Source organism: Paroedura picta, chromosome 1 (genome assembly GCF_049243985.1).
Source record: "Paroedura picta isolate Pp20150507F chromosome 1, Ppicta_v3.0, whole genome shotgun sequence".
In the NCBI taxonomy this organism is placed as follows: domain Eukaryota; kingdom Metazoa; phylum Chordata; class Lepidosauria; order Squamata; family Gekkonidae; genus Paroedura; species Paroedura picta.
In genome coordinates, this window is record NC_135369.1 from 172,707,670 (window position 1) to 172,724,565 (window position 16,896).

Below are 16,896 nucleotides of genomic sequence, written 5' to 3' on the forward strand. Positions count from 1 at the left end.
ATAGAGAACATGAATAGTTGGTGTCCATCAAGCAGGATCCATTCATATTATTATTTTGATCTGACCTGTGTATTTTTCTAATCTTAGAAAGTAGCAGCCCATAAATGGTACTTTGCATTATTTGAATTTTTTTTTTTTTGCACTTTCCCACATGGGAGTCACTGGGGGTGGGGTTGTGTATAAAAAGAAGATGCTCTTCACAACGGCAATGTAGAGTCTGAAGATCTTCTTTCCAATAGTGCCCTTTAATAAAAGTATGTTTTGTTTTTGAGCTGTATTTAGATGGAAATTTGGAGTGACTGAAAGCAAGGACTGGAGCCTTTGAGAGCAATGCATTGCCTTCTATTCAAATCTGGAGAATGTTTTACTGGCGTTTTGAGTTGATTTGCTTATATGGAGCCAGGGTTTTGAAATAACGAAGCACTTCATGCTTATTTTCATTTATCTCTTTAAATGACAGTGGCCATCTAGACAAGGGGTAGTCAACCTGTGGTCCTCCAGATGTCCATGGACTACAATTCCCATTTGCTGGCAGGTTTCTCTATTTGCATCTCCCAGTGGCTGGAAGTCAGTGTGGTTGTGCCTGCCTTTTTGTTTAAATACCTGGCTGTAAAAATGTCGGTCACTACTGCAATGTTTTCCCCTGTCTTACAAGAGCGAAGAGCAGGCAGCCCTAGCCAAAGAGCCCAAAGCGCAAGGGTGTTTATACAAGACAGTGTGGCACAAATGGACCAGAAACCTGTTACTCAGATAAATCTCACAGGGAAACCGCAGCATGAGAAAAGTGGCTCTCTGACAGGAATGACCCCCAGATGCAGGGGGTTATATGATATCCCTGACAGGAAGTTGGTGATGGATTGTCCACCAGTAATTGGAGAACTTGTCCTGGAATGTTCTTCTTTTCAACTGGCAGTGACCATGCGCATCAAAAGTCCCGAGGAACCAAAGGTGTAGTGAGTACATACATAGCTCCACATATGGCACCACTGCTGTGGTGGAGGCCATTAAATCCAGAAGCCTCTGGATATAAATATCCTGCTGTATCTGGAGGTGTCAGCCAAGTAACCAGGAGTGTGTCTTCTGGTGAGAAGTTCTTTACTAAGGAGCAGTCTAAGTCCATCCCTATGAAAATCACCCGGACTTCTAAAATCTATTTCTAGGTGCACGTGTCTTGACCACATGCAAGACCAGATATTTGGATGCAGTTTAGGTTTGGTTGCAATTTAGGTTATGATGCTTAGCTTGTATTGTGATAGACTAAAGGCCTGGACTGTGGTATGCTGAGAATGCGATGCTGTATAGCAGGGGTAGTCAAACTGTGGCCCTCCAGATGTCCGTGGACTACAATTCCCAGGAGCCCCTGCCAGCGAATGCTGGCAGGGGCTCCTGGGAATTGTAGTCCACGGACATCTGGAGGGCCGCAGTTTGACTACCCCTGCTGTATAGGATGCATGAGCCTTGGACTTTGGGCCTCTATGATTGTGCCATCTGATGCAGATTTCAAACGTGTTGGATATTTAAGCTAGTTTTTGTTGTCCTTGCTGTATGATTCTAGAGCTGTATGTTGCCTAAAGACAAAACTATTTCTGAGATATTCTTCAAATAAATTCTATATTTATCTCACAAGGATTGTGCATAAAAGGGGGTTGAGGTCTGGTCCCCTTGAAACTTGTGTTACAGAGATTATCTGCAGCGTATCTCCAGCCACGCACCTGTGGAAGCAGTCGTTCCAGAGAAGCTAATTTAGAACTAGCAATTCCCATTCGGCAGTTTCTTCTTCTGACTTCAGCTAGGCAGCCAGATTTGTCAGACAGCCCTGCCAAATAGAAACCCTTGGTAAAACTTAAGTTCAAGCTATGGTACACAATAACAGATGTTGGGGGAGGGGGGGAAACAGCTAAAAATTTATTCCCCTTTATTTAAAAAAAACTGTAACTTTTGTTCTTGAACAGCGGAGCATGGTGTCTTGTCTGCTTGGCTAATAAGAGCTGCCTTCACACCGCCCAGCATCCTACTCCCCAGCCGACTCATTTCCTTGTTACAGAGTTAGGAAGATAAGCATAAGGCACTGAAACAAGTTAAAGCACATGGCTTGTCAGGAATGGGGGGGAAAGGGAGAGAAGCACTCCCATGCGAGTGTTGTTAAGAAACACCAATTCTTTAATGGTTTCCCACTGCTCAAGATGTAAAAGCTGCTTGTATTCCTGCTGCTGTAATCCCGGTCCTTTGGCAGCTGAAAGGGAATGAGTGGGAAAGGGGCAGGGTGGGGAGGAATGCGGCGAGAGCTTTCAGAAACGCATACCGTCGTGGAAGATGGAACATGTGCGCCTAACAGTAGTCACTCGTAAAAATGTCCATGGGTGGCATTCAAATTCTCAGATCATGTGTCAGGATTCATAGTAGCTATGAAGCCAAGACCACCCAAGACTGCATGACAGATTGTGATGCACAGTCTATTTTTATACTGATTTTCCAAAAACTCAAAGTGGCATCCTAAGAAACCACCAATAGTCATCAAATGGCACATGAAAAAAAAAAATTGGAGCACAATGTCAGCAGCTCTGTACACAAGACCTAATCTGTTGCTAATGTCTGGGCATTTCGGGTGACCAACCCTCATTATTAAAGTCCCTGCATGGCTTAGTCTTATCAGCTCCTTTCCTAAGCCACTGCACATTTGTCACTGGGGCACTGCAATGTTAAATAAAAGCCAGTGAAGCCGCAGTATACGTAAATTGCAGATTACGTAAACCATGTTGCGTTACCAAAGGCCACCCATCATGAGACATGCTGTTCTTTGTAAGCAACGAGCCAATATATGAAGGACCATTTGTGTAATTGAAAATAAACTATTTTGCTGATAATTGACATGTTGATTAATAATCCAGAAAGTGTCTGTGGCCTCAACCTTGACTGTTGTGGGTCCTTTATTAGGAACTGGCACACACAAGGTCTCCTTATGAGTAATAAATACACATAGGATGACTTTACACCATGAGAAACTCATCTGCCCCCTCCATTGCTGTCCTCCGCCAGCAGGTAAAGACTTCTTCTATTTCGTTTGGCATTACTTTACTGACTCTCCTTCTTGTTTATGCAGTTTAATTGGGTTTTGTGTGCATGTGTTTTGTTTTTTTTTAACTGTCAGACTTTTAATTTTTTTTGTAAGGTTTTATTATAGTCGTATAAACAAAAATCACACCAGAAAAACACAATGGAACAAAACCATCTGATTACACACATGGAAATAAGCCATCATATTATGTTATTACTAGTAAAAAAGCCCATTGTATGTCTAAATACAATGGGCGCTAGCCTGTTGTCGCAGGGAGCGCCTGGCAGCGGTGTGGAACGCTGCTGGCCCCAGCTCACTCACCGGGCGGCTGGCGTCGAGGTGGTGGAGCTCCAGATCGATGCAGAGTCGTTTCAGGGTGTGGCGGTGGTTGGGCTTCTCCCCGCGGCTTCTGGGCGTCTCCCGGTCCTCCGGCGGCGGAGGCTTTTGGGGGCGATTACCGGCCTGCGGAAGGGAGCGAGGCTGCCGGGCGTCTCCTGGGCCTTCGGCGGTGGCAGCAGCGGCTGTTAGGGGCGATTGGCGGCCTTGCGAAGGGAGTGAGGCTGCCGGGCGTCTCCCGGGCCTCGCGCGGCGGCGGCTTTTGGGGCCGATTCCCGGCCTCCGGAAGGGAGCGAGGCTGCCGGACGGCTCCCGGGCCTCGCGTGGCGGCGGCAGCGGCTTGTGCGGCGGGCTGAGGCGTCAGGAGGCGCTTTGCCACTGGGGCAGGTGAAAGCGGCAGCAGGTGGGCGGCGGCCGAGTGTGTCGGCGGGTGAGAAGAAGCCAGTTGGGAGGGCGGCAAGGCGGGCTGCTGGCGGCCGTATGCGGGCTGCTGGCGACAGGAGAAGGCGCTGGTCCTGCTGGAGATGCGTCCAGCTCAGCGGCAAGTGGGGAAATGGCGGATGTGGGCAGCCAGTCCAGGGCGGGCCAAGTGGCCAATAGGGAGGCGCGCTACGCTACGCGCGCCTCCCAATTGGCCACTTGGCCCTCGAGTGGCACTCGGAGGGGCCAAATCAGGGGCCGCTTCGCGGCTCCTGATTGGACGCCTCCGAGTTTTTATCCCGGACCGGTCCCGCCCTAACTCCTCCCCACAACCCCTTACTCTTTTATATAGTCCGTGGCGCCCGTGGCGCTACGGGCGGTGTACAGATTCTGACCAATAAAGACACAAACAGCATAAGAATATCTAAGACAAAACCAAAAACTAAAGCAAAAGGTTTTTTTTTTTTTGGTTCCATCCAAGTTGGCATTCTTTTTAAATTAAATTATTTTATCCAGTTCAAACTAATGTTATGTACATCCCTTTTATCCAGTATAAGCTACAGCAACAAAAGGCCTCCATCCAATTAAAGAACATTCTTATAAATGAGGTATACTCCATAAATTCAAACAGATACTTTATAATACTTTGTAAAACTCTTTAAAATTATCACAAAATCAGCATCCTTTTTCGCCCCCTGAATTAATCTAATTTTATTCGTGAGTTTCTCAAGTGCTGCTGTATTTCTTACTTTTGCACGCCACCTCTCTAAGGAGATTCTGCAGCATTGGCTAATAAGCAATCTAATCACAACTAAAAGCATTTTTTTTTTGTATCATTGGGAGTTTTCACTAAGAAAGCAGGGCCAATTCAGCGTTAGGCTTTATTTGTTCCCACGTGATTCTTTAACAATCTCTAAATACGGATTTCCAAAATTTGGCTATAATTGGCCAGGACCACCACATATGCATAAACATCCCTAAACAACCTCTCTAACAATTTTTATTCTCTGTTTTCATTTTGTGGGCTATCCTGAGTAGAGGATAGTGCCACCTTTGAGAGATGTTTAATTCAAGTTCTTGTAAACCTCTTGCAATTGATTTAAAAGGAAATTGTTAAAACATTTGATTCCAATCCTTGTCATTAAAATTAGTATCCAATTCTATTTCCGAGTTCTTCATCATCTGCATTGATGTTTGCCCCTTTTTAAATAATACCTTGTCTATTTTAGTAATTGCTTTCCTTTTCTCTTTATATTTTAAATTAATTCTTCAAATTTAGTTAATGGTCTGTTTATTTGATTTCTAATTTCCTTCATTTGGAGAAAACAGCCATTTTGTGCCTTCAGGAACCCTTCCTGCTGTCCAGAATTGACTATTATTGTTTAGAATCATAGAGTTGGAAGGGACCGCCAGGGTCCTCTAGTCCTACCCCCGGCAGAATGCAGGATATTCAGAACTCCCTACCCACCCACAATTAAACCAATTCCATGTTTAATGGTGTCCTAATTGCATTAGTTAAAGTTAATTGGTTAAGAAAAGGATCTCTACACCATGGATTATAATTTTTAACTGAGAAAAACCTTTAGATGAGACCAGATGAAAGTCAAAGGAGAAATCCCTGGAAATAATTCCCTTTTCCATTTCCCCCATACCAACAGAGAGGCATGTTGTTTTAACATGACTATTCACTGTTTTTGTGGACCCTAAGTTGAGTTGAAAAATGCCATGAAATAATTTCTACCATAATTATTATTTTTATAATAATCCTTCAATGGCATAAAGTTGTGTATGGTTTACACTTGGGTTACCTGCAGCTGTTCACCTCTGTCATTTTTTCTTTCTGCAAAGGATTACTCTCTTTAAAAAAGAAAAAAGAAAAAGATAAGAAAAGCCTTTTATTCCAATAATAAAATCCTTGCCTGTCAATCCCTTAACAAAATGGTTATTCTAACATCCCACCTACCTCTCCAATATAACAGGATTTCAAAGATTTGGATTTATTTATTTTATTTATTTATTTATTTATTTTGCTTGTTTGTTTGTTTGTTTATTTTAGAGAGCCCTATTTACTGCCATACTGAGTCACATTTGGCCCTGGAGCTGTAGGCTGCAAACCCCTGCAGGAACGACATCAGACAAAACTGAACCATATATTTCCCCTCCAGATTGACTCCATTTGACTCCTTTACTTGAGGAAGTAATCAAAGACCCACATCTGCCTATGAAAAGCCAAAATAGGAAAAGATGGTCAGGGTGGTGAACTTGTTTATCACAGAGCCTTATTGCACGGAGAGTTTTAGTGAAACAAGCAAAGCTTTGGCAAGAGTCCCTTATCAGGCTGTATTGATCCTCTCTTGGCACAAATAGTCTTTGGTTTTGACTGTATCCTGTGTTTGGCATGAAGGCATTGGACTGACATCTATATAACCCAAACACCTACTGCCATACAATGAAGGCAACAGAAAGAACATGGAAATAAATTGTTAGCAAGAACGTATACGTGTGAAATTGATGCATTGGAGACGATCTTAACATTATAAACCAGGGGTAGTCAAACTGCGGCCCTCCAGATGTCCATGGACTACAATTCCCAGGAGCCCCTGCCAGTGTTCGCTGGCAGGGGCTCCTGGGAATTGTAGTCCATGGACATCTGGAGGGCCGCAGTTTGACTGCCCCTGTTATAAACCATTCTTTCATCTGAATGCCATGGGCCAGATCTAGAGTTATATCATCAACACCGTTGTTTTAAAATTGAGGAGGCTTTACAATCATTCACAAACAGAATATAAGCCTCCTTTTTCTCCATGATATTGGCAATCTTACCAGTTAACCCAACGCCTTCAAACTAGTTTCGGCCCTAATACTGAAAGCACTCTGTTTCTTGTATGCTAATTTGAAATTTTGATCGTAATTGAAGAACTGCAGCCAAATTTAGCATATGGAACTGAATTTGCAAATTTAGAAAACTAACTGGCAAGAGTAACTGCAGTGTTACACATATTTCTTTAGACAGATTCCAATTAATACCAATAGTTATGTAGATGTCAGTCCAATGCCTTCATGTCAAATACAGGATACATGTTTTTTTTTTAGTTGAGTCTTTCACACAGAGGTACTGGAAATGTAAGCTGCTAAGATTTATTAATGTGTTAATTGACATGTCCAGTCATGGCACATTTGGTGAGAAATTAGGATTAACATATTTTGAAAGGCAAAAAAAAGGACATCTTTCTCCTATGTCCAATTTTATTTTAAATACCCCTACTATTTAAGCTGGGCCCCGAAGAAGGAAGACAGGAGGAGAATAGATGCTTTTGAATTATGGTGTTGGAGATGAATGCTGTGAATAAAACAGACAGCCAAAGTTACCAACAAGATAGGAGCAAACCAACTATGTCATTAGAAGGTATTACAGCTAAAGCTCACTCACTTTGGACATATCATGTGATCAAACTCGCTAGAAAAATCATTAATGCTTGTCATGGTCAGCAGGAAAAGGAAACGTGGTCGCCAAAGGATCTGCTAGCTCGACATGATCAAAGCCAGTACAGGGATGACCATGAACCAGCTAAAAGAAGCAGTCAGAGACAGAGACGTGTGGCAAAGGCTTTCCTATAGAATCAGCGAGGGTCGGACATGACTGAATGGATAACATCACTATTTAGGCTGTGAGAATTGCTACTAACTAGGAATATTTCTAACCTTTCAACACAAAAAGAGGGCGTATTCCTCTTTTTAAAAAAGAAAAAGTACCAAAGAGGATTGATTCCAGAAAAAGAGGACATCTGGTAACCCTATCATGAGTTAAAGATACATTACTTTAGTGCACGAATGCTTGCTGGGACTTAATTTGCTTACACCAGTACTGAGGTAAATTCCTTCTTTCCAGAGCATCTTGGAAGACTCTGGAACCTCAGAGTCTTGGCAGTGGCTCAATAAATAACTCTTTGAAAATGGAAAACAAGAGTTCACACCACGCACTGAAATACGAACTATGGCATTGTTAGACCTCCCAGAAAGACTTCAGTCTGCTGTCAGGAAGCAAAAACAAAAACACCTTAATGTTCCTGCAGGGTTTGGGGAACTGTTGGACATTAATGTGTAATTACCGTTTGATGGATTTCCCATATGATACTTATTATCGCCTCAGCTTCCATACCAATCCCTTTTACAGTACTGCATTTGTAGTTATAAAAGTTTTAAAAATCTTAGACTTCAAGAAGAGGAAAGGCATGTCTGTCACAAATCCAGTTCCTCTCCTTGAAACCTACTGATATTTAATAAAAGCCATTGAATAGAATGGAGAGGATGAGGTTGGGTGGAGAGCCATTGAGATAATTCTGTTGTTCTTGATGTTAAAGGAAGAAATACAAGGCAGTACCAAAGTTCTTGGCTTGAAGACTCCGTGGCCCTGGAAGGGTTTCCATAATGGATGAGAGTTAATTAATTTTTAATATATTTTAAAAACTTGTTAAACATTTATTGGGCAATATGACTATATATGGTCGTGTTGACTCAACCCCTTCTTACAAAATGGCCTACGATAGACCTGGAGAGGGTGAGAAGGGGAGAGGCCTTGGGTCAGCATGTACACGGCTCTGCTTCCTGACCATATACTGCATGATCGCTACTACTTCTGGGGTTTCTCAAAGACTGAAGAATGTTTCAAGGGTTTCTCAAGAAGTTGAGAAAGGCTGCCCTAGAAGAAAAGGTGCTATATAATCTAGCCTGATCTCAGAAGCTATTCAAGGTTGCTATTTGGGAAACCAGCAAGGAAGACTGACAGAAGGAGGCAGATCTTATCTGTTTCTCATTTGACTTGAAAGCCCTTTGCTGGATCCACCATAAGTATGTTGTGACATGATGACCTATGTAGTTTGGTCCCTGATATCTCCGTTAGCAAGGCTATCATATAGCAAGGATGGGATAGACACTGCCAGTAAGAGTAGCCAACCGGAACAGGCCAGATAGTGAAGACCATAGATAGTGAAGATAGTGAAGCATTCGCTGGCAGGGGCTCCTGGGAATTGTAGTCCATGGACATCTGGAGGGCCGCAGTTTGACTACCCCTGGTGAAGACCATAGAAATCAGGGGATTCATAAGGTGTTATGGACAGAGTGCCAGCAACCAGAGATATTGTCACCACATCTCCAACTCCGAAAGGAGGGAAGAGCCAACAGAGGTGAGAGCAACCTCTGCAGCAACCTGGTAAGCCTAGAGCAGAGGTATCAGGCATGTCAGCAGAGAAAAAACCTGATCTCTATCGTTTGGTCTTAACCACTGGCATGAGTTTGCTGCAGAATGCATGGACATATCTTGATTCCTGACAGCACGGCAGCCCGACTTATCCAGTAGTATTTACACATTAAAATATGCAGTACCAATGGTTTCACAGCCGTACCCTGTTGGGTTCTGCTAGGCTACTTGAATAGATTTGTCTTTAAAATATTGACAGTGGAGAAAATAATGAGGTTGCCGAATCAGAATGAAAACAGAGAAACCGAGTATTCCGGAGGTGGAATGTTCTTCTGGTGCAAAGACATTTCACTGGAATGACAGTTGTGGGTGGCGTGTTCATGTAAATATTATAAAGTGTAGTTGTCATTTTAAAGGAGTTCTCTGGTTTGGTTTGCTTTTTTAAATGGCTTTTTGGGGCAGCTCCAGGGAACCGCGTAATGCTCTATGCCCGTTCTCAGTTACTAAAATGGGTTACAAGAATTAGAAAGGATGTAATGCTCATTAACATGCTAATTTAGTTATTCAAATGAGGTTTTTTATAACCTCAAGGACAGCGAGAGAGAATATTTCCTCACTGAGATGCTGCATCTGGACAAGGATGGATGTTTATGGTTGAGTCAAGCAGAGACAGTAAAATATCTTGCAGCAACGAGCCTCTAAATAAGGGATGGCTGTTAAAGACCAGCCACACTGGAGTCCCTTAAGACAGAGCCGGCCAGTCATAGCTGCTTCAGAGCAAAGTAATATTGATGATTCAGCACCGAGCAGAATATCTCACCAGATGTTAATGAGCATTCTGCTGCTGGAAATGCTAGTTTAATCTGTCTGGTCTTGGGGAAAAAATCACTTTCAGTGGTCACTAATGAAAGAGCTTGGAAGGACTCCGTTAAAACCCAGTACCCAAGCAAAACGGTAATTTAGTAATTTATTGTCTGCCCAATTAAATTCCCATATTTTTTCTCATCCTCTGTTGTTGCCGTTTGAACAACCCTTGTTCAGAATATGTGGTCAGAATGTACATACCATGACACGTTCCCCATTAAGAAGGCCATGCTAATATCTCGCCTGCATGCATTGCAGTGAGGCTGCACCAGGATAGCTCAGTTTTATCATCTCAGAAGCTAAGCAGGATTGACCGTGGTTAATACTTGGATGGGAGGCATCCAGGGTTGCTACACAGAGGCAGGCAATCGCAAACCACCTCTGAATGTCTTTTGCCTTGCCATTCTCAGTTGGCTGCAACTTGATACCATTTTCCTCCACCACCTGAAGCAAGGAACAAGAATTTGCAAGGCTAATGATGACTGGAGAGCCTCTTGTGGCGCAGGGTGGTAAGGCAGCCGACATGCTGTCTGAAGCTCTGACCATGAGGCTGGGAGTGCGATCCCAGCAGCCGGCTCAAGGTCAACTCAGCCTTCTGAGGTCGATAAAGAGTACGCAGCTTGTTTGGGGGTAAAATGGTAATGACTGGGGAAGGCACTGGCAAACCACCCCATATTGAGTCTGCCAAGAAAACGCTAGAGGGCGTCACCCCAAGGGTCAGACATGACTCGGTGCTTGCACAGGGGATACCTTTACCTAATGATGACTGGACACATAAGTTTTAATAACGAAAGCCAGAGGCTGATATCCCTCAAATAAGGAGCATTTGAGCTCAATGGTTAGAGCAGCCTTTCTCAACTTCTTTATCGTGGAGAAACCCCTGAAACATTCTTCAGGCTTTTAGAAACCTTAGAAGTAGCTCAGTCATGCAGAATATGGTTGGGATGCATAGCTGTGCCAGCTGTCCCCAGCTACTTCAGTACCCATCTGAATCAGGTACATGTAGAAGAACTGGTGTGGAGGGGGGGTTGTACCCGTAAGGCGTCTTAAAGCAGCTTACAATCTTAGCCCCACAACAGACACCCTGTGATGTAGGACAGGCTGTGAAATCTCTATGAGAATTGTCATTGGCCAAAGGTCACCCAACTGGCTGCATGTGGAGGAGTGAGGAATCAAAACTGGTCTCCAGATTAGAAGCAACCACTCTTAACCACTTGGTGTAGTGATTAAGAGTGGCAGCTTCTAATCCAGTGAGCCGGGTTTGATTCCTCACTCCCCAACATGCAGCCAGCTGGGTGACTTTAGGCTTGTCAAAGAACTGATGAAGCTGTTCTGACTGTGCAGTAATATCAGGGCTCTCTTAGCCTCACCTCCCTCTCAGGGTGTCTGTTGTGGGGAGAGGAATGGGAAGGCGACTGTAAGCCGCTTTGAGACTCCTTCTGGTAGAGAAAAGTGGCATATAAGAACCAACTCTTCTTCAGTGATATCAGGGCTCTCTCAGCCTCACCTCCTTCTCAGGGTATCTGTTGTGGGGAGAGGAATGGGAAGGCGACTGTAAGCCGCTTTGAGACTCCTTTGGGTAGAAAAAAGTAGAGGAATGGGAAGGCGACTGTAAGCCACTTTGAGACTCCTTCTGGTAGAGAAAAGTGGCATGTAAAAACCAACTCTTCTACACCAAGCTGGCTCTCATTCCTTATGAGCAGTAGAGTCCAGCAAGGGAACATGAAATATACTTTAAGACTGAGCTCACTAGGACTGCCAGCCTCCAGGAGGGACTTGGGGATCCTCCAGAATAACAGCCCCTCTAGACTACAGAGATCAGTTCTCTTGGAGAAAATGGCCGCTTTGAACTCTATGGCATTCTCCCCCACTGAGGTCCCTTCACTCCCCAGGCTCCGTCCCCTAATCTACAGGAGCTTCACAATATGGCTCTCGCAACCCCCCTCCCCTGGTAGCACCCAACAGAGAATGTCCTAGGGCATTGGCTCGCCATATTCATAGCTGTGCCTTACTAGTTCATATTTTAAAGCCATAACAAGACCCCATTAATTGCTTGTGGCTAATAAAGCACCTATTCAGTAGACTTTGATTAAAAGTTGAGCAGCAAAGAATTCTTTTCATTCCAGACTTTGCTTTGTAAAGCTCCCCCTCCCCCCCTCCCATGTTCTGCCTCTTTGGTTTGCCCAAACCATCTGTTGTTCCCTGGACCATCCATTGGTGGCTAAACTGTGGCTCTGCAGATTTCCATGGACTACATTTCCCATGAGCCCCTGCCATGGATTACAACTCTCCTGAGGTCCATGGACATCTGGAGAGCCACAGTTTGGCTGCTTCTGGAGCTTTCAGAAAGTATCTGAAGCAGACTAAGATCAAGTGGATGAGGGGAAACTCTGTCTATGCTGTCCAGTCAGATCCTCATGTGGTATTTTGTGTGCAATTTTTATTTTAGCAATCACAGCAAGGCAAAGACGACAGGTGGAAGGGCAGTAATAAATAACGGGAAATAAATCCGTCACCTTTGGGGAAGTGGAAGGAGATTGAAGATAGCTTCAGAGCAAGGTCATACACCCTGCTCCCTCAAAAGTCACCAGAAAATGATGGTGTCCAGTAATTTATACTTGAGGGGAATTAATTAGTGCATTTACCCCAAAAAAATCCACACACCCACAAACACACATTAATGTTTTTGCCCCTGTTTTGTTCCTTTCAGCTTATTTAACACATTTTTATCCCACCTGCTCTTGGAGAGCTCAGGCAGTCTTCCTTTGTCCATTTTGTCTTCATTAACAATGCATTAACAATGTTTAGGTTACCCAGCCCAAGGTTACCCAGTCCACTGAGTGGGGATTCGAACCTGAGCTTCCCAGTTCCAAGTCTGAAACTTTGCCCACTACGCTACACTGGCTGTCAGTAACATCATGGAAACACCAAAGAAGCTAATGGGCAAAAGCAACCTTTATATTCACTCTCGATCTGGATTGCTTCCTCCAATTCTGATACTGCAACAACTTTAAAAAAAAAAAAAAGGATAGAAACTGGGGATCCCGATGGGGTTCTGAGGGGCAGAACCTCTTGATATGTGCATTAAGTCGAAGTTTGTTGGGAGGGCAGGGGGGAAAAGCAGCAGGTTTTTCTTTAGTGCTGAAATGTAGCTTCACTGCTAGTTTTGTTTAATAGCTGCATTTCTTTTTTGCTATTTTTATTTCTGTCTTTTTTGGGGGGGGTGCTCTGCCAGTGTCATGGGAATTGTAGTCCATGGACATCTGGAGGGCCGCAGTTTGACCACCCCTGTTGTACATCAAATGTCACGGCAGGGAAAAGAGTCCAGGGGCTGCCTTCCACAATGCTGCAGTTGAAATACCGGCAACAGCAACCCCCTGTTTCCCCTACCATGGGTAGATGGCACGGGAGGAAATCCTAGGAACATCCGTGTTGGCTGTGCTGTTCCCTGTGCTCAGGGGTTCGCCCTCACCTCTGACCTTGGGGGCCTCTACACACTTTGAACATGAATGAAGGTGAACAAAGCTTAACTGTGCTCACAAGTTTCCGTAACTAAAATGGTGCGAGCCATCGGATTTTCCTCAGCTTCAATCCTTCAGAGATCAGTGAGATATTCTGACCTGCCTTTATAATCTCTCTTTTTTCTTTACAGTGCCGTCGTGCTTGACGGGAAAATCTACGCCACCGGTGGGATCGTCAGTAGCGAAGGGCCGGCTCTAGGAAACATGGAAGCCTACGACCCCAAGACCAATACATGGACGCTTCTACCCAACATGCCGTGCCCCGTGTTCCGACACGGCTGCGTAGTCATTAAGAAATACATTCAGAGCGGTTGATGCCAACGCGGACTGGGATGTCAGACCACCTGCCGCCCGCCTGCAGCGGGCCCACGAGAGAAACTGTCACAGCGGAGAAGAGTCAAGGCCATCCAGTTGACCCGTACGTTGCTCTTATAACGACACGGTCTCTACATGGAATGTAGAAATCCATCCTCACCTTTCGGTGAACGAGGGGCAGAGAGAGCTCCGTGCTTTGTCCACACTCGTGTAACTTTACACAGGCACGCCGCTAGACGTCCCAGTGGGCCTTTACTGACGTGGGGCGTTTCTCTACCCAGGTGCAATAGCATTTCTCATAGGACGATCAGCTAGCTGGGAGGAGGGGGAAATAAAGAATCTGCATTGTCCTCCCAAAGAAGATTCTTGAAAGAACTGCAGCTATTAGGTTTTTAATATGGCGCATTCAGCATCAGGGGGCTCGTAAGAAGGGAAAGTCAAAGTGCCCTTACCACTTTGATGGCTACCTTTGTTTTTAAAACTAACAACGCCAGCGGCCGAGAGAGCAAGAGAGAGAACTTCACACGACCCACGGCACAGTTCCAGGCCAGTCTTCCATCAAAGCAAACGTCTTTTTTCTTTTTTTTCCACGGCTCTTTAGAGCAGAGCTAATAAAGGATAGAGGGGTCTGTCTGCTAGCATTCCACGTCCTTTTAACAAAAACAAAAGAGAGGTTTTGTTTTGTTTTTTTTCCTGATGTCGTATGCCTATGTGAATGTGTGGTCCTGGGATGGGCTCGTTTCTGCCTTTCTACTGTTTTTTCTACTGTACGAACAAAAAACCAAGAGCTCAAGTTTCTGTAAAGCAAGAGGCCTCTAGGAGCTTTTATTAAACCTTTTATTTATCTAATCAAAGTTTAGAACAAAGATTCTGTGTTGGGTTTCTATATTTTGGGGGCCAGTTATTGGAGGCGTTGGCTTGTGTTTGGGAGGGGGGGGGGTTGAGTTGATCACCGAGGGACAGTCCACTAGCCAGGAATATATGCTACTGTCTATTTTTGACAAATGAATCTATAAGATCTCGTCTATTTTTTCACACATTCTCTCTCCACCCCTTCCCTCTCCCGAGAATATGCAGAAGAACCCCTTTTCAAGAAACTTCAATGGCTGTTTTTCAAAGAATAAGTGCTTTTTTTTTCTTCTTTTTTTTCTTTTTCTTTTTCTTTTTCTAGCAGCTTCTCACTACACAGGTTTTGTTGAAAAACACATCGCTAGAGCCGACATTAGCGAGAGGGTGGGGGGGGGGAGAAAGGTTACCGTGTAGAGTTGTAAGTATATACATAGCAGGGCTATATTTTTATATGTATATTAAAATATTGTATATTCAGAGAAGCATTGTGATGTGGAAATTTCTTTACAAAACTGTAAAAGGGAGCGATCAGAGACGAGAAGACTGGTATAACAGGGTCTTGAAGGTAACAACAAAAGTATCTTAGGATGACCTCCCACCCCACCCACCCCCACGCCCCCAACCCTATTGCTGATCTTCTTTGCATCAGCCCGGAAGAAAAACGGAAGCAGACGAACGTGCCCTTGATATTTCGCTGAGCTTTATCATGGTCATTTGGGAAAGACCCTTTAAAAAAAAAAAATCAGAGTTTCAACATTGCCCATCAATGTAGTCGCCGCAAGCCCACCTTTGCTAAAAGTCTTTGCCATTGGAAATAACTGACATCGGGATTTGCACTCGGAAGGGGGCCGGGATCCATTAACTTTGTGGGAGCAGATGCCGTGCCTCCACAGGGATGCTGTTGAGGAGGGTCCCGCACAGTGCAGCATTGTCACGCTGCGAGATTTCTTATGTCATGTCCTTGGTTGATGCTTTGAGGGGGGGAGGCAAATCACAGCTTGATAACTGTGTCATATGGTGAGTTCTCCTAAATACTACAGGGACCAGAGAGGCACTCACCACAGGGGATGCTATTTTTGGTAGCATCTCTCTAGCGGGCGTGTGACATCTGCGCTTGCTCTTAAGCACATTAAGTTGGAAGCAAAACCCATTAATTCGAAACGGGTCTCTTTCCTGCAAGGGTGGCTAGAATCACGGCCTTATTCTGACTTTCATTCGCCGGAGAACAGCAGCGAATGGCAAGTTGATTTTGATACCAAATAAGTTTGGGGGGGTTTTTTTAATTGGAAAGTTTTGGATAAGCATATGACAGATGGCTGGCCAATCACATTAAAGTTATTTTGTTTAGGAGAAATTTATACGAAGCAGATTATTCGTAGGTAACTTGTATCTTGCCATATTTTAAAAGAAATATTCACTTAGGCAGAACGTATGGAGGATAACACTCAGATTTGTGCGGCTGTATCTTTAGTCACTGAAGGGGGGTGGGCGGAGAACAGGCAAGTGGAGTATTTCTCAACCCTGGTGCAAATGTGGACCCAAAGAGATTGGCATGCAAATTCCGAACTGCCTGGGTCAGGTCAAATTGTAGCATCAGTGGGTCTACCTCCAAAGGAGGTGCTAACTTGTAAGCCTTGCTAAATATTCAACATCTCCAAATTTATCTTCTTCTTTTCTCACACTGGAACAAAACTGGCTGTTTCTGTGAACACGAAAAACACAGGGTTTTCTGTAATGATATTGTATATATGTTTACTGTTAAGTTCTTGTTAAAATAAATCTATTTCTAGATCTAGATTCAGTATTAATTGGACTACTTTGTTTTAAACAAACAGCAGCAACGTTACAGTACTGATCTTAACAAAGCTTCTTTTCGAGTCCCAACTGCCAAACCCCAAATCTTTGGAAATACGGAATCTAGAATGAATTTTCCCACACCTCCTGCTGCTCTGCCCTTCTTTCCTTGGACCATCTAGGACAGTGGTTCTCAAACAGGCAAGGGGCAAGCAGCTTGGTCAGGGAGGCACCATCTACATAACAGCAGCAGAAAACAGCAAGATAGGCATGGTGGGACAAGAGGCAGAACTGAACTGAGAAACCCCAGAAAAAAAAACAATGTATATACAGTCATGAACAATGGATCTTCACACCATTGGTCAGTTTCGGTTTAATTTCTGTGAAAGGACACTTGCCTAATTTTATGGTTGGGGGTCACCACAACATGAGGAACTGTATTAAAGGGTCATGACATTAGGCAGGTTGAGAACCTCTGATCTAGGACATGTCAGCTATGACAGTGCTATCCTTGGTCTTCACATCAGTACCTCACAAACAGTCCG

At 44.1% G+C, this 16,896-nt stretch overlaps 1 protein-coding gene across 7 annotated transcripts in view; it reads left to right on the forward strand.

Moving 5' to 3' along the window:
- The window catches only part of KLHL29 (kelch like family member 29), a 562,720-nt gene extending 546,366 nt beyond the window's left edge, over positions 1-16,354 (forward strand). For all 7 annotated transcript variants that reach the window (XM_077311762.1, XM_077311771.1, XM_077311715.1 and 4 more), the window contains one exon: positions 13,525-16,354. In XM_077311762.1, coding sequence (XP_077167877.1) covers positions 13,525-13,708 — 184 coding nt within the window. In that variant the 3' untranslated portion in view covers positions 13,709-16,354. The remainder of the gene's footprint in view (positions 1-13,524) is intronic.
- Positions 16,355-16,896: the final 542 nt, after the last annotated feature.